The 25,552-nt window shown below is 39.0% G+C and overlaps 1 protein-coding gene across 4 annotated transcripts in view; it reads left to right on the top strand.

Moving 5' to 3' along the window:
- The window catches only part of Ero1b (endoplasmic reticulum oxidoreductase 1 beta), a 44,703-nt gene extending 19,380 nt beyond the window's left edge, over positions 1 to 25,323 (top strand). For 2 of the 4 annotated variants that reach the window (XM_027409439.2, XM_027409441.2), the window contains 10 exons: positions 7,539 to 7,659; positions 7,762 to 7,808; positions 10,370 to 10,381; positions 12,461 to 12,487; positions 16,722 to 16,814; positions 17,141 to 17,387; positions 18,080 to 18,149; positions 18,919 to 19,005; positions 20,449 to 20,582; positions 22,545 to 25,323. In XM_027409439.2, coding sequence (XP_027265240.1) covers positions 7,539 to 7,659; positions 7,762 to 7,808; positions 10,370 to 10,381; positions 12,461 to 12,487; positions 16,722 to 16,814; positions 17,141 to 17,387; positions 18,080 to 18,149; positions 18,919 to 19,005; positions 20,449 to 20,582; positions 22,545 to 22,605 — 899 coding nt within the window. In that variant the 3' untranslated portion in view covers positions 22,606 to 25,323. The remainder of the gene's footprint in view (positions 1 to 7,538; positions 7,660 to 7,761; positions 7,809 to 10,369; positions 10,382 to 12,460; positions 12,488 to 16,721; positions 16,815 to 17,140; positions 17,388 to 18,079; positions 18,150 to 18,918; positions 19,006 to 20,448; positions 20,583 to 22,544) is intronic. The other 2 variants (XM_027409440.2, XM_035442853.1) reach the window with 2 other exon arrangements.
- Positions 25,324 to 25,552: the final 229 nt, after the last annotated feature.

Here is a 25,552-nt window from a genome sequence, read left to right on the forward strand (position 1 = left end):
CTGTAGCAGAATTAAGGTGAGCACTAAGAGCTAAAGTGTTACCATAATTTTCTGGATGTGCAATGTACAAGCAGTGCAATGAGAAATGTCCCCATTGTGATGGTTAGAATTGATGGCTTGTCAGAAACACCTTCTGTGGCTGCTGTCCTCTCTTCTCGAGTAGAAGTACTTCAAGTAGTTGTCACTTTATTTTACATCATTGTTCTTTCATTTGCTGTGGTTGACACTCAAGGATGCTGAGTGCTTAACACCAGAGGCAATTCTTAGTGCCACGACACATGCCTGTGATCCCTGTACTTGGGATATGGAGGAAGGAGGATCAGAAATTTAAAGTCATCCTTGGCTACATAAAAGCCAAATCTAGTCTGGCAACATGAGACCCTCATCTTAAAAAGATGAACCAACCAAACAAAACCCACTATAATGATTTTTACATTAAAAAATTAAGCATGGTTATTTTGGAGACTTTCATATTAATGTATTCTGTGAATATATATTATACTCAAAAGAGGCATTTCATAAAATTCTTCTCGGGGTTGGAGAGATGACTCAGTGGGTAAGCACTTGCCTTGCAAGCCCTAGGATCTGGGTTTAAATCTCTAGCACTCACATAAAGCTGGACATGGTGAACAGTAGGAGACCTTATCTCAAGGTAGAGGCAAGGACAGACAAATGAGCTTACCCTCTGATCTCTGTGCTTAGCATGGTCAAATAGAAATGATAGCTTTGTAGAGGGAAGAAAACATTCAGGGAGAGGGTCATTGGGGGGTTATAAGCCACACCAATGTAAAGAATACAATTTCTGTTTGAATTAGTCAGAATCAATGTCATATCTGACCTGAGGGGAGGATGGCCATGGCACCACTATGGAAACTAGCTGCATCACTCTTGACAGAAGGAATTCTTTATCAGTGTGGGTCAGGGTTGGCAAGGTTCAGAAACTATCAGGTAGAAAACTTGAGGGATATGGGACACTATGAAAGCAGTGCTAAGAGGAAAGTTCATAGCATTAAGTGCCCACATGAAGAAAGAGGAGAAAATCACACTACAGAATTAACAGCACAACTGAAAGCTCTAGAACACAAGGAAGCCAATACCCGCCCCCTCCGCCGGAGAAGCAGACACCAGGAAATAATCAAATTGAGGGCTGAAATCGATAAAATGGAAACTAGGAGAACAATACAAAGAATCAATATAACAAAGAGTTGGTTCTTCGAGAAAACCAACAAGGTAGATAAACCTTTATCCAAACTTACCAGAGAGTGAATATGCAAATCAATAAAATCAGGAATGAAAAGGGGGACATAACAACAGACACAGAGGAAATCCAGAGAATCATCAGGTTAAACTTCAAAAACCTATATTCCTCATAATTCAAAAATCTAAAGGAAATGGACAATTATCTGGACAGATTTCACTTACCAAAATTAAATCAAGAACAAATAAGCAACTTAAATAGACCTATAACCCCTAATGAAATAGAAGCAGTCACCAGAAGTCTCCCAACCAAAAAAAGCCCAGGGCCAGATGACTTCAGTGCAGAATTCTACCAGAAATTCAAGGAACAGCTAATACTAATTCTCCTCAAAGTATTCCACACAATAGTAGCAGAAGGGTCATTGCCAAACTCTTTATGAGGCTTCAATAACTTTGGTACCCAAGTCACACAAAGACACAACTAAGAAAGAGAACTACAAATCAATATCCCTCATGAGCATTGATGCAAAAATACTCAATAAAATACTGGCAAATCAAATCCAAGAATACATCAGAGAAATCATCCACCATGATCAAGTAGGCTTCATCCCAGGGATGCAAGGATGGTTCAACATACGAAAATCCATCAATGTAATCCACCATATAAACAGACTGAGGAAAAAAATCACATGATCATCTCACTAGATGCCGAAAAAGCCTTTGACAAAATCCAACACCCCTTCATGATAAAGGTCCTGGATAAATCAGGGATAACAGGAACATACCTCAACGTAATAAAAGCAATATACAGCAAGCCAACATCAAATTAAATGGTGAGAAACTCAATGCGATTCCTCTAAAATCAGAAACAAGACAAGGCTGTCCACTCTCTCCAAACCTCTTCAATATTGTCTTTGAAGTTCTAGCTAGAGCAATAAGACAACAAAAAGAGATCAAGGGAATACAAATTGGAAAGGAAGAAGTCAAATAGTCACTATTTGCAGATGATATGATAGTCTACATAAGTGACCTGAAAAACTCAATCAGGGAACTCCTACAGCTATAAACACCTTCAGCAAAGTGGCAGGATACAAGATTATCTCAGAAAAAAATCTGTAGCCCTACTATATACGGATGACACATTGGTGGAGAAAGAAATCAGAGAAGCATCACCCTTTACAATTGCCACAAATAACATAAAATACCTTGGAGTAACACTAACCAAAAATGAAAGACCTGTACCGTAAGAATTTTGAGTCTCTAAAGAAAGAAATTAAAGAAGATACCCCAAAATGGAAAGATCTCCCATGCTCTTGGATAAGCAGGATCAACATAGTAAAAATGGCAATCTTGCCAAAAAGCAATCTACAGATTCAATGCAATCCCCTCAAAATCCCAACACAATTCTTCACAGACCTTGAAAGAACAATTCTCAACTTTATATGGAGAAACAAAAGACCCAGGATAGCCAAAACAACCCTGAACAATAACGGAACTTCTGGAGGCATCACCATCCCTGACTTCAACCTCTATTACAGAGCTATAGTCCTGAAAACAGCTTGGTATTGGCACAAAAATAGATAGACCAATGGAATAGAGTGGAAACCCCTGATATTAATCCACACACCTACGAACACCTGATTTTTGATGAACAATCTAAATTTATATGATGGAATAAAGAGAGCATCTTCAACAAATGGGGCTGGCATAACTGGATGCTGGCATGTAGAAGATTGCAGATAGATCCAAGTCTATCACCATGCACAAAACTTAAGTCAAAATGGATCAAAGACCTCAACATAAATCCAGCCACACTATTAGACCTATTAGAAGACAAAGTGGGAAATACCCTTGAATTAATTGGTGTAGGAGACTGCTTCCTGAACATTACACCAGTAGCATAGACACTGAGATCAACAATTGATAAGTGGGACCTCCTGAAACTGAGAAGCTTCTGGAAGGCAAAGGAGACAGCAAGACAAAACGACAGCCCACAGACTGGGAAAAGATATTCACCAACCCCACATCTGACAGAGGGATGATCTCCAAAATATACAAAGAACTCAAGAAGCTAGTCTCCAAAACACCAAACAATCCAATTAAAAATGGGGTACAGAACTAAATAGACAATTCTCAATAGAGGAATCTAAAATGGCTGAAAGACACATAAGAAAGTGTTCAACATCCTTAGCCATCAGGGAAATGCAAATCAAAACAACTCTGAGATACCATCTTAATCCTGTCAGAATAGCCAAAATCAAAAACACCAATGACAGTTTATGCTAGAGAGGATGTGGAGAAAGGGGAACACTCCTCCACTGCTGGTTGGAGTGCCAACTTGTACAGCCACTTTGGAAATCAGTATGGCGACTCCTAAAGAAAATGGCAATCAGTCTACCACAAGATCCAGCAATTCCACTCTTAGGCATATACCCAAAAGAAGCACATTCATACAACAAGGACATCTGTTTAACTATGTTCATAGTAGCACTATTTGTAATAGCCAGAAACTGGAAGCAGCCTAGATGCCCCTCAACTGAAGAATGGATAGAGAAAATGTGGTACATTTACACAATGGACTACTGCTCAGAGGCAGAAAAAACAATGGAATCTTGAAATTTGCAGGAAAACAGATGGAACTAGAAGAAACCATTCTGAGTGAGGTAACCCAATCACAAAAAAGACAAATATGTTATGTACTCATATGTGGATTTTAGACATAAAGGATTACCAGCCTACAATCCAGACTGCCAGAGAAGCTAGTAAACAAGGAGAACCCTTAAGAGAAACATACATGGTCCCCTGGAGAAAGGGAAAGGGTCAAGATCCCCTGTGAAAATTGGGAGCACGGGAAGAGGGGGAGGGAGCCAGGAGAATGAGAAGGGGAGAAGAGGACATGAGGGTCGAGTCAGGGGAAAAATAGATAACAAATGGAGGTACCATAATAGAAGGAGACATTTTAGATTTACAGAGAAATCAGGCACTAGGGAAATGTCTGGAGACCTGCAAAGATGGCACCAGCTAACAATCTAAGCAACAGAGAGGAGGCTACCTTAAATGCCCTCCCCTGATTATGAGATTGATGACTGACTTATATGCCACCTGATAGCCCTCATCCAGCAGCTGGTAGGAGTAGAAGCAGACACCCACAACTAATCACTGACCTGAACTAGAATCCAGTTGTATTGAAGGATGAGTGATGAGCAAAGGGGTCCAGACCAGGCTGGTGAAACCCACAGAAAACAGCTGACCTGAACATTGGGGACCTCTTGCTCCCCAGACTGATAGCTGGGATCCCAGCATGGGACTGATCCAGACCCCAGGAACATGGGTTTCACTCAGGAAACCTCAGAAATCTACAGGACCTCCTGTAGTTCAGTACTTATCCCTAGCATAGGTGTGGACTTTGGGAGCCCATTCCACATAGAGGAATACTCCCTGAGCCAAGACACATGGGGTTAGGCCTAGGCCCTATCCCAAAGGATATGATAGACTCTGATGACCCCCTATGGAAGGCCTCACCCTTCAGGGGGAGCAGAAGGGATATGTGATAGGTAGGGTTTTAGTTGAGGGGGGAGGGAGAGGGACCTGGGATTGTCATGTAAAACAATCTTGTTTCTAATTCAAATAAAAAAAAGAAAAGAAAAATTGAGAGATTGTAGACTCTGTATCTGTGGCACACTCTCAGTTCATCAGCATTGAACACAGGCTCTGTGGTTCTCAAGGACACTGTCCTTCCCAGCAGCAAGCCACATTCAGCCATTAGGTAGCCTGCCAACCCCCTTGCATAAGTTAACAAATCCTACCATTTTCATGATTTGAAAAAGTATTAACAGATTTTTAAAATGAAGAAAAACCAAGAACAAAAGTTTTATTAACTAATGTAAGTTGGTTAAACACTTAAATTATTTTCTTAAAATACTTTATTAGATGATTTGTGTGTGTGAGAGAGAGAGATGGGGGGAGAGGGAGAGAGAGAGAAAGTAAGAGCGCATGTACTTAGCTGTGGTGCTTATTATCAAACCCAGGGCCACATGCATGCCAGGCAAGTGTGCTTTCAATGAACTACATTGCTGACCCACTAAAATGCATTGTAAATCATCATGGCAGATGATTTACAATGCAGAATCTTTTTCCTTTATAGTTGTTGAGTGGGTTTTCCATGGTGAGGAGATAGGTGCTATTCCCACCCACACATTCATAGCAGACCCTTCACATGTTTAGTTTCACATGTACATACTTAAGGAGTGTGGAGATGTGTGTGTATGTATTAAGTATGCACAAATGTTTATATCAGAGGATACACGAATGACATTCAGTGGTATTTGAGAAGCTTTATATATAACTGAATCTGCTTTGAAGATGAGTTGAAAAGCAACAAAAAACAATTGACAATATTTAACTGGGGCTGGAGACATGGCTCAGCAGTTATGAGCACTGGCTGTTCTTCTTGAGTACCTGGATTCCAATTCCCAGCACCCATGTGGCAGCTCACAACTCTCTGTACCTTTTGCTGCAGGGGATCTGATACCCTCTTTAACTTTTGGGGGAACTGTACAACATATGGTACACAAACATACATGCAGGCAAAATACCCATACATAAAATTTTAAAAAGGAAAGATACAGGAATTAGAAGTAAATGAGGCAGGCCATTCTGCTCCTGCCCTGGCCACTACTCCCTTGAAAGTGTACTCAGTAAATTTGTCTGTCTCTGTTTCTACTCTAGAAAACATAGAAATTAAATAATTAAATAAATAAATTTAACCATTCTTATTATTTAATTGCAAAAAAGAAAAAACGAACTTTTTTCCCCTCTGAAGGTTTGTGTTTGTATTGTAGGTATTAAAAACCACAGCTTCTGTTCTTTATTGAAAAGCTAGCTCCAGAGTTGGATTATGGCTCTTACTTCACTAGATCCAGGCATGCTTATTTAAAAGGTTCCTCTATGTCACTCTGTCAGTCTGAGCCCCTGACACAGTGACAAAAAGAAGAAAAAGCAGAACAATCAAGAAATTTGGACTTGGTTTATATGAACATTCTGTATCTTGAGTGTTATAAATTTATTTTGTTAGATATGGTTAAAAACTTTTAAATTAAAACTTGTAACCTGGCGGGGGGTGGGGGGGTACAGCTTCACAAGTCCCTCTACCACTTAGCTATATCCTGTATTCTTAGCCTTAAAAGAAACTATTTTGAAATCCTCATGACTTGAACTTTTATTTTTATTAGGATTTTTCAAATTAATGATTTCAATTCAAATTAAATCATTTGCAAGTTTTTGTATATTCAATTGTAATTTGTTTCCTGTGCATAAATTTGTGTAGTGCAGTATCTTTGTGATTAGGATTAAGATAAGATCTTGCATTCTGTAAAATCATGTTTCCATTATTTATGTTATATTCAGTCCATTTAATAATGACAATTTGGAGCTGGGTGATGGTGGTGTACACCTTTAATCCCAGCACTTGGGAGGCAGAGGCAGGTAGATCTCTATGAGTTTGAGGCCAGCCTGGTCAACAAAGTACAGGATGACTAGGGCTGATGCACAGAGAAACCCTGTCTTGAAAAAAACCAAAACCCAAAACAAAACAATGACAATTTGTTGTTACCTTTATATTCTTCCTACATCATCATAGCAGCAGGTAGGCCTCAAAGGGTGTGGGTCAGAGGAAACATAATCATAGTTTCCTCTATGATTATGGGGCTAGTAGTTATTGAATATCTCAGTTTTGTTCAGTGACAGAAAAATACACTATCAGGTAGGAAAAGAAGTTTGCTGGGTGGTGGTGGTGCACACCTTTAATCCCTCAGGAGGCAGAGGCAGGTGAATCTCTGAAAGTTTGAGGCCATCTAGGTCTACAGAGTGAGTTCCATGACAGCCAGGACTGTTACACAGAGAAATCCTATCTCGAAAAACAAAAAACAAGAAAACAAAAAAAGGAGGGAGTTTAATGACCTAATTATTCTGTAGAGAATAATAGAAAAATATTTGTAATATAAGATGTAACAAAATAGTGTTTCCTAGTCTGTGTTGAGATAGTTAATTATAGAAATAAACTTTTATTCCTGGGTGGTTATAACTAAAGTAGGGAATGTTACATTACTTGAGTGAACTTTGAGAAGCCAAAGAAAGGAAGAAGTTGTTCTTTCATCTCTTGAGTAGTTTGCCCAAGTTCTACATATTTAGGGTCATGTGCGGTCACAGGGGTTAACCCCCGACAGTGTACGCTGGAGGTGACTTGAACCAACCACTTCTCTGGTTGGGGAGTTGCTGCTTTGTGATGCCAAGCTGTTGGTGAGTGGTGATGTTGAGTGGCCTTCCCGGTTTGTTCCTGGCAGATGAACGCTCTCCTGCTGCGCAGTATGTGGACCTGTTGCTGAACCCAGAGCGGTACACTGGCTACAAGGGCTCCTCGGCATGGAGGGTGTGGAACAGCATCTATGAAGAAAACTGCTTCAAGTAATGAAGGGTCAGAGGGAAGGGCAAATGTCTGTTTCTGTTGGGGGAAGGTGATATATAACAAGCCAAACCGTTTCACATGAGCTTTGTGCTCTTTTCCAGGCCACGATCTGTGTATCGTCCTTTAAATCCTCTGGCACCCAGCCGAGGTAGGTTTTCTATACATTTCATGCATTTTCAAATTGTAGAAAAGTAAATCAGCAATTTTATATTTTGCTTAATTTTAGTGATTAACACAAGCATGAGTTGACAGGCTAGATGTCTTCTGGAGCCCTATGCTAGGTCCTAAACTAGGAACCTGGTGAAGGGTGAATTAGAAGATGTGAGGGATCAGTACATACCTCAGATTTCTTGAGAAATTTGAACTCTGGAGGGCCAGGTCCTGCTCCATAACAGTAAATTCAGAAACCAGAGAATAAGGACCCAGGCTCCATGTTTTTATACACTCCAGTTCAGAGGTTCTTAACCTTCCTAATGCTGCAACCCTTTAATATAGTTCCTCATGTTGTACTGACCCCCCAACCATAAAATTATTTTCATTGCTACTTCATAACTGTAATTTTGCTACTGATAAGAATTGTAATATAAATATATGATATATAGGCTATCAGATATGTGACCCCTGACCCACAGGTTGAGAACCACTGTTCTAGTTGGTGATATGCAGCCAAAGTGGAGAGTTGGGGGTGGGGGAGTTCATCACAGCTTCTCCACAGTGCACACATTACCTGGGAGCCAGGTAAGCACACAGCACAAGAGGCTGGGCCCCACCAGAGACCTATCTAATGGGTTCTCTGGGGTGCCAACCCATGCACCATGGTGTCTCTGCACATGAAGGATGACGAGAGTACAGACACTCAGGCTGCCATCCCTCAACACTGCTCCAGTCCCTGCACTGTTCCACAAAGTGGCCAATTACTAGCTGGCCATTATGTGTTTGTATGATAAGTATGAACCTGAATTTTACGTTTTAAGTTTAATTTACTTGATTGTAAAGATGGTGGCAGTATTATCTGTCTTTGTCATCATATATTTGGGCACAGCACATGATACTGGGGTTGTAGTGTCAGACACACCTCCTACTGTAAAAACACAGGTACATGTAAGCTAGTGTGCTGTTCAGTTGGTGTAGCATGCTGTGGTTAGTTGGGGCATCTTCATCCTCTTATCTAGGAGCAACTAATCCCTGGGATTGACCCTGTAGCTCTGACCTACCATTCTAAAGTTTCGGTCAGGACTGAGTTAGAAAGTTGAAATTCCTAAGTAGATTTGTTCCTTCTGGCCTGAGGCCCAAATAGATATGGAGTGGTTGAATATAAGCAATGCTTTTAGATGCTAGCTGTGTCAAGGCAAAATGCTATTCCCCAAGCTCATTCTGAAACTGCCTGGTAAAAAAATTGGGACTGTGAGCTGAGTGGTCATGACTTATTTTTTTCTCTTTTTACATTATAACCTTTATGTTTTCAACTTCAATGTCTTAATTACACAAAATGTTGTAAAAATTGACACTGTGGAAGCTGTATAAACGAAAATAGGACATCCCTCCTTCTGTTTCCTGTTATAATTAAGGAAGGCATTTCTTCAGACCTTTTCTGTGGTTACTTTGTTCCAAAGTAAAAAATGCAGCTGTTTGTTTAACAAAAGATGTCAAATCCAAAGAAACACCTTGTTTCCATTTCCCATAAATTAAACCAGAAACTGCTGCAAAGATGGCGGGTGGGGGTGTCAACAATGAGACTAGGGAGGGAGGAGAAGAAAAGATAGGAAAGACTGTTAAAGACAAGCCAAGGCAGTGAGAGTGGGAGCAGTTCTTCTGGGCTGCTAACGAAAGCCTACAACTCTGGCTGCCAGGTGGGCTTGAAGGGCTCTCTACTGCCTGCTCATCTGTTTCTTCCACTGTATTCCTGAAGCAGTGTCAGTTCTAGGCTTCTATAGCTATTATTCAAAAAGTCTTTGAGCAACAGAACCTTTTTTCTGAAAAATAAACTTTCTCATCAGAATCTGCCAGGCAGAGGCAACAAAGGTGAGGAACAATGGAGCCAGCTCAGCCTTTGGGCCTCTCCATCCCAGGAGGGTGTCCTTGAACCCCCTCTTTCAGCTGCCTGAGCAAAAGAGTAATCATCTGGAGAAGTACCCAGCATGGAAACTGTCCTGTCCACAGAGGTGGGGTAGAGGGAGTGAGGAGGGCAGGGGGTCTGAAAGATATTTGTATATTTGATAAGCACTGAGCCTAGCTACCTCTGGCTGCTTCGGTTGCTTCCAGGTCTTTCAATGTGCTGGAGATGGAACCCAGGGCTTTGTGCACACTTAACATTATATCACAGTTACATCCGCAGCTCCCCAGAGTCTCACTGAGCAGCCATCCCAGCCTAGAACTCACCTTATAGCTCAGGCCTTGAGCACAGTGAGTGGTCCTGCTTCAGCCTCCCGAGTGTCTAGGATCATGCACCTGTGTCACCAGGCCTAGTTCCTTCTCCCTTCTCAGTCTCTTCATGTTTTCTCACTTCCCCTGTTTGTTTCGTAGAATGTGGGAATCTTGTACTCTGGTTTGCAGGCAAGGCTCTTAATTGCAGGATGCCTGCAGTAGTGATCGGAGTTCATGGTACAGTGAACAGTTTAACAGTGAGGATAAATTGTGCGTTGACATTAGCAGGGGTGGAATCTGAGCAGGGTAAGGCATTTTGTAATTTTTTTCTCTTTTCTCCTTTAGGGGAAGATGATGGTGAGTTGAAACTCATGTTTACTTCAACCATGGAAGAAACCTTTTTACTATTAAGTTTTAGAGTTTTTCTTCTTTTCACCAAAAGCAGGTGGCTTGGCCTATTTTTTCAGAAATGAATGGTGATCAAAAATGAGATTTTAAAAAATAACATAAAGTTGTCTTAAAGTTAAAAAAAAAGCATAGAGGCCATTTTACCAAATGTTTAGTATAGAAAGTAGGTCTACTTTCCACATTTTCTTTTAACAAAATCTTGAAGGTTGGTGGTAAAGACACTTGCCGCCAAGTTTGATGACCCAAGTTCAATACCCAGGACCCACACGATGGAAAAAGAGAGCAGATTCTTTTTAGGTGTCCTGTGACTTCTACATAAATGCTATGCACTCATGAACCCCACCTCCCACCCACATACACAATTAAAAATATTTTTTAATCTATATGAAGATTTTGAGGAAATGTAGCAAAGTTATTTTTTCAGATAGTTTGTGACTTCTGTATTTACTTACTGCCTTTGAAAGTTACATTCTCATTTTTTAATATAGTGCTTAATCTCATGAAGACTATTTACTAGCATCTGGCCATGAAACAGCCAGAAAATGATTTCAGTTGCTGTCTCCTTACCTGTGTTCAGTGGCATTATGCAGACTGGGAGAATGTATAAAATGCACAGCGTCCCTCTGTGAGCCAAGGATGCCCAGAGGAAAGCAAATGCAATGCACAGCCGACGCAACAACATACAGAAACTCAGACACAGTGCCCCCAGCAGGTGTAACTCAGTAAAGGGTGAAACAAAGCACCTCATACATGATGAGAAAAGCTGCCTGGAAGAAGTGGCCTTTAAGATGAATTCTGAACTAAAGGAGTGGTTGTGGATCAGTAGAATTAGCTAGTATATATAGGCTTGTTGGGGGAGATAGCATGAACCTGAGAGCTGAGCAGTAAGTAAGTCAGTGTGTCCCGTGTGACTTGTTTGCAGTGGGGAAGACTGAAGTCGTCTGAAGGGATGGGTTAAGAGGCCATTTGTGGCCTCAGTTTCCCAGCCAAATGGGAGCTGGCAGTTGAGGTTATTTGAGGAAGTGAGATAGTAACAATCCTTAGCCAGGGTGGATGGAGTGGATGATGGCAGAAAGCTGTCTGTGCTGTTTTGTGGTGGAGTGGGGTGGCACTCAGGGGGCAGAGGAGCTCCCAAGGTTTATCCCTGAGACTGGGCAGCACCTCTGTGGACTGGGTTTTCTGTCATTCTCTCAGGAAGTACAACCACACTCCCATTTCTTTCCCTCCCTAACTCAGAAGAGCATTATTGAGCCAGAAAGGGCTCTTCTTTCTTTTGGTGACAAAATTGTATACATTTATAAGCAGTATTTTGAAGCATATGTCCTGGAGAATGGCTAAACAAGATTGGTGCTATATGTATTTATTTACATACTTAGCTTTTTGTGGCAAAAACACTTAAAATCTCTCAACAGTTTATAAGAACACAACAGTTTGTTGCTAACACTAGTCAGCATGCTATATAGTAGACCTCTGGAACTAGCTGCTGCTCTGGAACTCAGCTTCTGTGTTTCTTACCACTTTCTCCTCCGTTCCAAGGAGATGTTTTAGGTCCTATGCAGATGAGTTACAGTCACTCTAAGCAAGAATTACATTGAAAATTATCTTTTGAAATTTATTCTTAGATAATTGAGGAAACATACCTAGCTTTATTGGGTTAGGAAAAATTGAGTAATTATAATTTAATTTCTGTATTTGTAGTTTGCTGATATAATACTATGCTTGTTAGTTATCTCAGACAGATTTATTAAGTGTTTGTTTCCTTGCTTTTGGATTTAAACCTTCAGGGAATAAGATATATTTTAGTATTTACACTGAAATGTTTTATCATATATTTTAATAATTAAAATATCTGTAAGAACACTCTCCAGTGTTATTTAAATTATATATGGGTTTTTCTAGAAACATATGCTCATTTTACTGTTTAGTCTAAAGGAGTAGACATTCCTAGAGGTAGTCCTCAAGTGACCTGAGTTGTTGTTTATATACAAATATTTAAAATATTTTAACCAAATTCTTTTTTTTTTTAAGGAGAATCATTCTATACATGGCTAGAAGGTAAACTTTATTCATCTGTGGTTGTTTACACAACTGATACTTAACAATATTTGAAAGAAAATAACATGGTTTAGTTATATTTTGTGGTAAAATTATGTGAAAATCTTAAGGATATTGGGTAGCCAAAAAAATCAGTACCAAATGAATACATAAGCTACATAGGTTATTAGGTTTTCCTAACTGGCTCCCGCAGTGTTAACCTATGTTATTCACATTTTACTAGCTAGTAGCAAACAAGTGTGCTTGTAAAGCAAAGGTGTTTCCCTTAGTAAGGAAGCTCTTGTGATGTGTAAAACAAGGCAAGGTGAATTAAATGCAGAAGACTGTACATATATATCCAAGTTCATATAGCCCATATTCATCTAATTAAAATTTAAAGCAATGGAGTTTACATTGTATTTTTCATTCATATTTTCCATATTAGAAACATACAATTTTATGAATTAAAAGTACAATGCTCTAAGAGTTTAACAGCTTTGGATAATAACTGGGAGTATGATGCTTTTGAATTTATGCTGTACTGTTTTATAGTAGTGAAAGATTAGCAAGTTGAGTGAGGGAAGGAAATCATTGTTTCATGGCCATAAGCTTCCAGCAAAGTGTTAAATTCTCAGTAGTTGATTCTGTTAGTTGTTAATTGGCTGTGTTTCTTATGAACATAATTTCTGCTTGTTGTTAGTGACTTTTATGTATAAATTGGTCATTTTAAAGTGAACATGTGTGAATACTGTTAGGAGTTGTGTTGGCAAATGACCTTTAGTAGAAGATGCATAACTTAATAAGTCTACTCTAAAGATTGAGCATTGTGTAAAGTAATTAAGATCAGGGGTGGCCAACATTTTAACACTGTGGCATGATATCGGGTTCTGCATAAGTATCGGGCTGCATTTATAGATAACCCTAGATGTGTGCTACACATGAGCCACAAGTTGGATACTCTTGATTGAGACTCAGAGAGATAAGACACTTGAATGTTGATAATGGAGGAGGAGAATGGAGTCTCTGTCAGTGTTTGACCTTAGGCACTGTGTATCAACTAGTAGCATCCTGCTGCTTGGAGTCCCTGAATGTGAGTATGTAGTTCCAGAGAGCACTTCTAGTTTTTTCCTCACCTGGAGCTAAAGAGTGGCAATACTAGTGCTGCCACCTACACTGTTGGTGGAATTGAAAACAACCAAGAGATATTCAAATGCACAACAGTTGTCCATGACAGTAGAAAATCTAGCACTATTGTGAGAAACATGTTTACATACATTCAGTGTCCCCTAAACCAATAGTTGAAAATTAATTTGAATACCATTAAATCTAGAAGAGATCTCCCTAAATTGGATGATCTAACTTGCTATGTGTTGTTAGAACCAGGAGTTGATGAAATTGCTTTTGTAGGATGGCTTTTTTGTGTTATTTCAGAGCAAGAGATAGAAGCTTTGACCTGCTCTCCACAGCCACAGACCCACCCACCCTTTTGACACCAGGCTGGGATAAAAGGTCTCCTGCAGCTCCACCCAGTGTTGTCTTATTGGTGCAGTCAATTGGTACATCTTTGATACCAGCATTTTGCTTGAGGTCACCCAGTTCACTGAAGCAAGTTTCCCCTCCACCTTCCTAACTGTACCTGGCCTGTTCCAGCTTACAGGCTCTGTGAACTTTGCAAATAGAAATTCCTCTTCGTTTTCCAGGCCCTGTTTTTTAAGCTTGTGAATTTTCATGACCTTTGCTTTACTTACACTTCCTTCTCTAGACATTGGCTATTTTGTAAGACAGAAACATTGCTTATATAGGTAGGTTGGAAGGAATAGAAATTGAACATCAAATTTCACCATTTTTCTTCTTGATTATATATTTGATGAAAATTTTTCTTGAAGTTAGTACACAATATTTTAAGTAAATTTTCTTTTAAGTTCATTTTCTTCATTTTATTTGTAGTCCTTGTTACAAACATTTAAAGTTGTCCATATGCTTTTTGGAGAAAGCTACAAAATAAAATTTAATCTCTATGTTTTGGTCTTTACAACATTTTGAGTTAGAGAATGATATCTCAATAGTTTTTTTTTTTTTTTTTTTTTTTTTTTTTTTTTTTTGAGACAGGATTTCTCTGTGGCTTTGGAGGCTGTCCTGGAACTAGCTCTTGTAGATCAGGCTGGTCTCGAACTCACAGAGATCCACCTGCCTCTGCCTCCCGAGTGCTGAGATTAAAGGCATGTGCCACCAACGCCCAGCCTCAATAGTTTTTCTTATTGAGGATGTTTGCTTCAGAGCCATCTGTGGTAAGACCTAGAGTAAATAATGATCTGAGAGTCCTGGATAAGATGTAGCAGCAAGCCACATAGACACTCTTTTATTAAAATTCTCCCAGCACATAAATGAGATTGTACCCTAAATTCCACATTTTCCCCAGTAGAAAGTGTGTTAAAAAAGAAAACAAAACCTGTTGGGTGGTAAAGAAAATGCACCTAACAGATTCTAAAATTATCTGTTTAGAGGACCTAAGAGATGATGGTTCTATGGTTAAGAGTACTTGTAGTTTTTGTTGTTGTTGTTGTTGTTTAGTTGTAGTTTTTACTTTTTGTTTTTGCAGAGGACATGAGTTTGGTTTCTAGCACCCACATGACAGCTCACAACCATCTGTAACTCCAGTTCCTTGGGATCCAATGCCCTCTTCTGCCTTCCGAAGGCACCATACATATACACAGTACATATGCATACATGCAAACAAACATTCATGCATATAAAGTAAATCATAATTTATATTTCCTATTGTATATTTACATGCTTAAAATTTTTATAAAGAATAGTAATCAAAATTTTTCTTTTTATTGTGGCATAATAAATACAGTGTAAAACCATGTTAGTGTTGAGCTCAGGGTCATGTACATGCTAAGCATGTTCTCGGCTACTGAGCCTCACTCCAGTCCCCTTGTAGCCATTCTTAAGATTACTGTTTGGTGGTACTAAGTGCACTTACAATGTATGTTACTATAAAAGAAAATCTTACAGGGTAGCAGGAGGAGGGTAGGATTATGGGATTATTTGGTATTTGCCATAAATTTTGAGCAGAAACTTGTGTGGGTTAAGGAAGCTATATGAAGTGACTGTGTATCATGTCCTTGAATTCCATATGGTGGGACTTGTAAATACTCAACAGATCTGTCTCCTGCCTGTAAAATTCCTGGGAGTCTTTTTCTAGGTTTTATCTCCTTATTAGTAGAGTGATGCATCATTAGAATAAGAACATCACAGGGAAAAAGACCCTTCTTTCTCCACCACAGAGTAGATCCAAAGAAAGAACAGAGGGAAGGTATTATTGGAAGACACAGCTATTGCTAAGGCAAAGCAATGACTTCATTGTTGTTGTGTTTAGTACAGTTTTAGTCTAAACTACAACCTGTGCAACTGCTTTCTGGGTAGCCTAGGAACTTGGCAGTTGCATCCAGTAGTGTCTGGGCCACCCTCCTGGGGCAGGTCTTTCTGGATAACATAAGAACTTCCCGGCTGCATCCACCATGTTTGTGTGTTAAGTTTTAGTTATTCTCAATAGTTAAGTCCATTCTGAAACAAGTATCTTACTGTTTTCTAGTGAAAAACTCCATCTGATTGTTTGCATATTATCTCTTGATTTGTTTTTAATGTCTGTTACTTTTAGCTGACAGAAACTTTATACACACAAAAAAGATTTATGTTGCTCAGTGTTTCAGAGGGTTCATTCCATGGCTGTTTGGCCCTGAGCTTGTGAAAAGATCTTCATGACAGGGAATGTGTGTCAGAGGACAGCTATGAAGACCAGAAGCAGAGAGTGACGGAAGCAGACATGAATAATATCACCTCTTAGGCCCTGCCCCCACCGCTGTATTTCCTCTAGGCAGGCCCCACCAGAGCAACAGGCATCCCAAGCCTAAGCTTGCAGGGACACTGCATATTCTAGCCATAACAGTGTTCTTTTTTTTTTTTAAAGATTTTATTTATTATGTATACAACATTCTGCTTCTGTGACTATCTGCACACCAGAAGAGGGCACCAGATCTCATAATGGATGGTTGTGAGCCACCATGTGGTTGCTGGGAATTGAACTCAGGACCTCTAGAAGAACAGTCGGTGCTCTTAACCTCTGAGCCATCTCTCCAGCCCCCATAACAGTGTTCTTGAACATTAACCTGAAACCCATGTAATTACTTTTTTGGTTAAATATTCTATATCTGATGGGTGTGGGTTTCTTTTTCCATGTTTTTCTGATTAGGTTTGTGTCTTGAGAAAAGAGTCTTCTATAAGCTTATATCAGGACTTCATGCCAGCATCAATTTACATCTGTGTGCAAATTATCTTCTGGAAGGTAATCAGATTTCTTTTCTTTTTTTTGTTTTGTTTTGTTTTGTTTTGAGACAGGGTTTCTCTGTGGCTTTGGAGGCTGTCCTGGAACTAGCTCTTGTAGACCAGACTGGTCTCGAACTCAGAGATCGGCCTGCCTCTGCCTCCATAGTGCTGGGATTAAAGTCATCCACCACCACCACCTGGCCAGTAATCAGATTTCTTAAATGGAGACTGTTTTACTTCTAAGATATGCTAAAATGTGTTGGAAAGTAAAATACATATTCTGTAGAGCAAAACAAAACAAAAAACTTTTATACTAAAAGACAATATATTTCTCTTTCTCTTCAGAAACCTGGGGTAAACCTAGTTGGGGACCTAACATCAAAGAATTTAAACGCCGTTTTGACCCTGTGGAAACAAAGGGGGAGGGTCCAAGAAGACTGAAGAATCTATACTTTTTATACTTGATTGAGCTTCGTGCTTTGTCAAAGGTGGCCCCTTATTTTGAGCGCTCAATTGTTGATCTTTACACTGGCAACTTGGAAGAAGATGCCGATACCAAGACCCTGCTGCTCAGCATCTTCCAGGACACAAAGTAAGACTTGTAGACAAGGCTCTGGTCTGGTCAGTGTTCTGGAATCCTCCAGACATTAGAAAAGAGAGATGCAGAGCTGAGGAACATGGGAGCAAAATTACTGCGGTAGTTCTATAGATGCTGAGTAAGAAGCCTCCCTGAAGCTTGGCTGCAGAAGTGTTTGCACTTGAAACTAGGCCATATATATTTTAATAAAGAACTGAAGACTTTATGTAGTATCAAAATGCTCTACCAATTTGGTATTATTTCAGTTACTGCTTAAACTTGCATAGAGTCATAGTAAGTATATAGTGAACATACACGGTGCTACCTTCCAGAACATAACCTTTTAAATCATCCTTAATCTGTAAAACATGTCCACTAGGTTCTAAGACAAACCTGAAAGAAAAGGTATATGCAGAAGAACCTAAAGTAAACTACATATTAAATTATACAAAAATATTGAGTGTTGTCATACTTGGAGATTGTTTTTACTTTTAAATAATTTTACTAATCTCCTTAAGATATCGCAGTGTTATAAATTACAAAGTCATATGTAGTTTGCTATAGTCTTATTAGTATATATGTGAACTGTCACCCTCCTACATTATAAATAGCAGACTTTAAATATTTGTAGGGCTACAAAATTCTAGCAGAGCTCTAAGACAGGTTCTTGGACTTTTCATTGTTAACTTACTTGTTCCTTTCATCAGGTCCTTTCCCATGCACTTTGATGAGAAATCCATGTTTGCAGGTGACAAAAAGGGGGCCAAGTCATTAAAGGTAATTGGGGGCATTGTGGAAGCCATTTGTTGTGTTTTCTCTTCCTTCCTTCCTTCCTTCCTTCCTTCCTTCCTTCCTTCCTTCCTTCCTTTCTTTTTTTCTTTCTTTCTTTCTTTCTTTCTTTCTCAGGGTTTCTCTGTGTAGCTTTGACTGTCCTGGAACTGGCCTTGTAGACCAGGCTGGCCTCCAACTCACAGAAATCCTTCCAAGTGCTGGGATTAAAGGTGTGCACCACCACACTCTGGCTTTTTTTTTTCCATCTAATTCATCCAAATTTTTCCAGTTATCCAATGTTGATGTTAGTGTGATAAGATTTTGCTATAAATTGAGATCATTGCTTGTTAATTACCTGTGTCACAGCATGGTATTAAGGAGTGATTTACAACTAGATCTATTCTAGGGCCAACATTCTGAGTTACATTTTACATTAGTTCCTTTTTCTGTTGCTATGAGAAAATACCCTACCTAGATTTAAGAAGCTATTCAATGTAAGCAACAGCTCAGTTCTTACAAGTAAAGGCCTCACACTGTTAACTTTCCAGCCCTTTTGTTAAGTGCCTTGTCAGTAAAATGGGTTGAATATGCACTGTGCATATTAGCTTCTATTAATGTCTGTTGTTTTAACATAATATGTTGTGTACAAAGTCAGATCTTTTAGTGCTTAAAAACAATTTAATCACTTGTAAACTCCAAAACTTTATTTTATATATGTAATTCAACCAAGTGTAGCTTAATTTCAAGTCTAATTCCAATATTTTCTGCATACCAGGAGGAATTCCGGTTACATTTCAAGAACATCTCCCGAATCATGGACTGTGTTGGATGTGATAAATGCAGATTGTGGGGAAAATTGCAGGTGTGTGTATTGTCTTTCCTTTTCAGACTGTTCATAGCTTTACATTTTTCTGCTTGCTTTAGTTTTACTAAGACTTATTTGTTGTTCAATGAATTCATGTTTGGAAACAAGCAGATCCAAGTGTGGCTTTTCTGTATTGTTAATGAAAGATAAATGATACTAAATTGTGCTGGAGGTCCATGAGCAAGGACATTTTTGTATACCGTATCTCAGTACCATCTTAGGTTCACTTTTAAAGTTGGTTATGGATAGAAAAAGTATATATATTATATATATATATATATATATATATATATATGTATATATATTAAAATACATAAGTCCTAAACATCAAATTTTGGACATGGTTTGTTTCAGTGGTGAAAGGCTGTCTAGCACAAAATGCAAAAGTACTATAGGGCAGACCTTAATCTTCAGTGTACAGAGGAGTATTTGATTTTTGTATCTTATTTTCTTTCAAAGATGATAAGTACAGAAAGTCAAAAGGCAAAATTAATTTTTGTTTATGTGGGTGTTTTCCTTTTTTTTCTAAGACAGGGTCTTGCTTTATACTCAAGGCATCATCAAATTTGTGATTTCTGCATCAGCTGGGATTATACAGTGCTGGTGAGATAAGATTATTTTAAAGGCAGCTGTACTGAAATCAAAATTTTCTTTTTCTCTAGTGCTGAGAAATAACTTAATGTAGGGTCACCTTGAATACTCTTGGAACTTTAGTTGCTAAGGGTTGTAAATGGAACAACTGTGTTTAATGGTTCTGGGGTATAGAGCTGAGGTACAGCAGGGTTTGATCCTCTAACACTGCAAAAAAGTAGTGCTTTCAAGATTACAAGTCATACTGTGGTTCTGATGATGAAAACAGGCATGTTAGTAATCTGGAACAGAAACACATTCAGCAAGCATCAGATTGCTCAAGTTTTCCTGAGCAGTGTTTTGTGCATGTAACTTGTGAGGGAATAGACACTGATTTATGCATAGTTCAGCAATGTGTTGTAAAACTCAAATCATAGGTCTTTTTTTTTTTTCCAGACAGGGTTTCTCTTTGGCTTTGGAGGCTGTCCTGGAACTAGCTTTTGTAGACCAGGCTGGTCTCGAACTCACAGAAATCTACCTGCCTCTGCCTCCCTAGTGCTGGGATTAAAGGCATGCACCACCAACACCAGGCTCAGTTCATACTTTTTTTTAAAAAAAAGAGATTGTCTTGTTTTTTATTTAGGTGTGTGTGCCTCTTTTATTACCCACAGAGACCAGTTAGAGGGTGTTGGGTTCTCTGGAGCTAGAATTACAAGTGATAATGAGCCATTGGATGAAGAGCATCAAGCACTCCTAGCTGCTGAGCCATCTCTCCAGCTCCCTCTTATGGTTTTCAGTGTCCTTACTGAGTAGTTCTTCATAGTAGCTATTGTGTAAAGTTAATTGTAAGTTTATGAATATTTTCTTTAGACTCAGGGTTTAGGAACTGCCTTGAAGATACTATTCTCTGAAAAAGAAATCCAGAAGCTTCCAGAGAACAGTCCATCTAAAGGCTTCCAGCTTACTCGGCAGGAAATAGTTGCTCTTTTAAATGCTTTTGGAAGGTAAGAATTGCACCTATAGCTGAGACCCGACTCCCCCACAGGTTTCAGTATACTGCAAAGATTGTCTCCCCCTGCCCCAAGGTATGCTGGGTGTGATGGCAGACACTCATAACCCTAGCCTGAGAAGTCGAGGAAGGCACCTCATGAGTTCAACGCCAACCTGGCCTATGTAGTAAAGAGCCTATCTCAAAACCAAAACCAAAAATACCCAACTTCATTGCTCAGTGTGGCCTCCAGGCTGACAGCCAGTTTCTGTCAGTCCCAGGAAGAACTGATAATTTCCAGTACCAGTTTGATTTCTCAATTTCATGAGGGAAATAGTCTCCTAATATTCTCTTTAGCTGGCTACTGCCTGCTGTATACTGTAGTAGACAGAAGGAAAATGTGATGGGGAAGGTAAAGACATGACACCCTTTCTCTGCTCTGTATTGCCTAAGCTCAGGAGTCCTCTCCCATCCATTCCTACCCCATTTTTCTGATATACATATATATTTATGAGATACATACGTATGAGATATATATGCACATATATATCAGAAAAGTAGACACACACACACTTTGTTTCTTATATCAGAAATGGTTTTAAAAATAATTTGAATTTGCCTACAGAGAAATTTATGTAGTGTTGAGGATTAAAGAGTAGAAGGAAAAGAATCATAGAAAATAATATGCTGTGTTGTAACAGTAGGGCAAAGTAAGTCAAATCATGGGAGAAAGTTTATTTTTAAACTGGAACCAAGTGACAGATTAATGTGTATGTTTTATGAGTATGATTTTAAGTTCAAAGGAGACTGATCTCTTAAAGATAATTTAGATATGTCCCGTCTTAATGCCAAGCCTTCACCTATTTCCTCCACATACTTATTTTTATCTAGGCAGGGTTTTGCTCTCATGAAAGCCGACCTGGAATTGAGTGATGCTAGGGTGTGAGCTGCTGTGCCCAACTCTTTTCTGTAGATAAAGATGTTTGTGCTAATTGAGATACAACCCCCAAGTTAGCAGCTGATGGTATTTTACATCTCAGGAAACATTCAGCCTACACATTTTTGACATCTAAAGAAAAATAACAGAAGAAACTAAGTGAAATATAAATATAATTTAAATATAAATTATTTGAAATAAAAAGATCTTAAATAACTTACACATTTTAAGCTCAAACAAAATTAAATTAAGAAAGAAAAATTAAACTGAACATTTCATCAAAATTTCACTGGCTCTCAGAAATGCCAACTTTATCTAGAGCCTGTTCTCCCTCTAGGGGGAGCTGGCCAGTTGACAGGGTTTGGAGTCCTGGGATCGTGGCCTGCTATTTGCTGGCAGTACAGCTCAGCAAACCTTGGCTCCCTGTTCAGAACCCACCTGCTAGCTGTGTGTCTTAGAGTTTTATTGTTGTGAAGAGACACCATGACTATGGCAACTCTTATAAAGAGTTTTATTTCTGGTTTAGGTTTTTATTTATTCATTGAGCTAGTAATCATTTACACGATGCCATAAATGTGAGTTGGGAGGGACTGTGTAGGAGACAACATATATTTGTGAGCCATTGATGGCACTGTTTATATCACTCATTTACAGTCTTTGTTATTGTCTTGTTTTCAAGACAGGGTTTCTCTCTGTAGCCCTGGCAGTCCTGTAATTTACTTTGTAGACCTCCAAACTGCCTCCAAATTCAGTGATCTAGGTGCTTCAGCCTCCTGAGTGCCAACCACTCCTGACTCTCACCAGTGGTCTTAATGTGAAGATGAATTGGCTTCTTTTGCCCTTCTAAGCAAGTCCAAAGAACCAAAGCCCTATGATTTATCACTTTTAATAGGAGTTATTTAAAATGGAATTTTAATGTTCAATGTTTGGTTCTTTTAGATTTTTGTTTCCAGGTTATATAGCTTAAGGGTCCAGTATCAGCTATTTGGAAATGTCTGCACATTATGTCGGCACTAATATGTACTTGTTTTCCCCCTGTAGACTTTCTACAAGCATAAAAGAATTACAGAACTTTAAAGCGTTATTGCAGCACAAGAGGTAATGAAGACTTTTCTATGTCTCCATAGACATAATGGACTGTGTGAAGCCTTTTAGCCTTGGACATTGAGCAGAGAGACAAAGTGTCTAAGACTTCAAGAATTTTGAACTCTTAAAGAGAAAATTCAAATGTTCACTTGAATATTTATGATCCTTAATAGAATGTCAATTAGAGATATTTATAAATGAAGTATATACTTTAAAATTGTAAATTATACTAATCCCATGTTTGTTTCACATTGGTTTTGTTTGTATTGTATTACCCTTCATTCCTAGTTTGTCAAACTTTAAATGACTGTGTCTATCCTGAGAAGACTATTCATTCTGTTATAGAAAAAGAACTAGGGAACCAGTGCTACCTAGGGCTGGTCTCGGTGACAGAAATTTGTCAATGCTGTAGTTAGTGTTTCAGCCTTGCCTAACACTGTGTGTCATCTTCTGTAAGGCAGGGCTGTCACTATAATGAATAGGCCTTTCAGTGACTAGTGAGAGAGGTTCTGGATGACTTCCCAGGACTTCAAACATTTTAAGATGTTTAGTTGCCGTTGCTGCTTTGGTTTTGGCCTAAAAGGACCTGCCTTGGTGAAGGTGGGTAAGTGTCCACCCATGCTCACTTGGCCAGATGTCCTGTGTACACCAGGCTGGCTCAAGAGTGGAGTGTCCTTTACCTAAAGCCTACAACTCCTTCTTCTGACTTCTCTCTTTGTTCCTCTCCTAGTTATAAATATTTTCAGTTATTTTGTGAAAAGCCCTATTTATTTAATGGATTGTTTATTCAAAAATTTGAATGGGATTCTATGGGTTTATAATGCTAATTGCATTATACACAAATTTTGCTGTTTTAAAGTAAGCATTTTCAATATTTGATTTTGAACACAATCTATGCAATCCTCTACCTCTTTGTGTGATTCTATCTGGTGAGATGCTTCGGCAGGAGTGTCACCACCCCCACTCCATTTTCAATTCATCCCAGATCAGCTGTCCTTGGTGTGACTTGAGACAGTGGAGGACTTGAAGGCCCTGACTGTCATTTTCTAAACCTGGGATTTAAAGTCTTTAAATATTTTAAATCTTTTAAAGGTGGCAGTGGATAATGGGATTACTTGAAAGGTTTTTATCTGTGTGGAAGTAATGTGAGTCCAAAGTTTTGATTCTCCTTAGATTCCGTCTTTCTGAAGTAAACAGTAAGTGCTCTTAAACCCACATCTTATCTGCCAAAGTCTGAACTATGTTCCTTGTACTTCATGGTGTGTGCCAGATTACTGAGTTGGTTCATTGTGCTCTCTCAATACTTCGTCATCTACTGTGGAGGTGTGATGGGGGACTGAGGCCTCACTAGTTTGTTCCCCTCCTAATTTCTAACCTTTATAAACTTAATGTTTTGTTGCTAGGTGAATTTTATAGGTTGATTATTTTTTAGGCAGGGTTTCAGTTTTCCTTTTTCTTTGCTTTTTATTTTTAAAGAGTTGCAAGTGTTACCATGTGACAGGAGTGGACCACTGTAAGCAAAAAGTCTACAAAGTGAATGCAGTGACTTTGCTAGTACATCAGTAAGAAGTGTTCTGTAGTGTCCCTTTAGAATGTAAGGAAATGTGAAAATTTTGCACTTTGTCTATTTTTATTTTAAATGCAGAGGTCATTTTGGTAATGTCACTTACCATTACTACAGTTAAATGCTATTGTTTTAAACTACTTGCTTAAGGGAAAAAAAAATCTTCATTTCCACTTGCTGACTTTTTCTTAACTGTGATTTGTTTCAAGTTTAGGACACACAGTAGTATTAGAGTGTGTTCTAGGGAATTGAAAAGATATGGTTAAGTTAGAATGTATTCATGGTTTTACTGAATTTCCTCAGTAAAGGAAGTATTTGAAGTTGATATTCATGGGTAACTTTTACATACATTAGGATTGTGTGTATGATCTACATTTCCATGATATCTGAGGACTGTAGGACATTTGCTGACCCTGGTGATGAGTGGTCCTTAGGAGGCTGTCTGCCAGTTCTGTTAACAATGCTGGGGGAAAATGTGAGCACTGCTCACACAGTTCGAGTGCTTGACAACTGAGCAACAAGATGCTTGCTGTCCGTGTCTCATCACCTACTGTGCAAATCTAGCACCTGACAGCAAAACTGATGGAAATGATTATACCTGATGGCATAATCAACATAAAGGAGTGGAAGTAATTTTCTTTGGTGGCCTACATTTGTTTTCCTTTAATGGCATCTGTGTGAGACAGATTATACATACTAAAATGGTCAGTGTTCAGTATTCCTTCGGTTTGCTTATGTGGAGCCAAAACAACAAGACCTCAGTTTTGAAACTTGACAAGTCAAATGTTGGGCCCCTGAATTGTGTGTATGAAATGCTGTGCCGTATTTCTTGACTCTGCCTAGGTGCCACTATATATAAGGAAGGACAGCTGTGCTGTTCTTCTCAGCATTGCCTTCAGCTGGACATCTGGAAACAGTTCACAGTAGGCCTTTCAGCAGTTTGCAGACTGAAGTTCCTGCAGAAGCCATAGTTAGTCACCAAAAGGCTCAGACCCAGGTACACGGTGTCATGGAAATCCCTTAGTACAAGCCAAGCACAGAAATCCACATGTCCTTTATTTGAAATGACATTTACAGGTGCAGCTTTGAGTTTTCTGAGCAGAATTCCAAATAATTTACTGTTGTACCCACCAGAATCTAGACCATGAATTAAAATACATGTTTCTGCAATCATTTGTTGCTTTGTTTTTTTTTTTCCTTCTCCATTTCAAGGAAATGTGATTATAATGTATGAATCAGGGAGAAAACACGTGTCTGCATAGTCTGAGGGGACTCTTCTTGTAGTCACGATGGCAGTGTTGAGGGCTCCACATGCACCAGCTCCTCACTAGCACAGTTGTTTACTAAAGCATGAAAACAGATGGGTTCTGAGGCTCAGCCGTAGTCACAGCTCACAGTG

This window comes from Cricetulus griseus, chromosome 3 (assembly GCF_003668045.3).
Source record: "Cricetulus griseus strain 17A/GY chromosome 3, alternate assembly CriGri-PICRH-1.0, whole genome shotgun sequence".
NCBI lineage: Eukaryota > Metazoa > Chordata > Mammalia > Rodentia > Cricetidae > Cricetulus > Cricetulus griseus.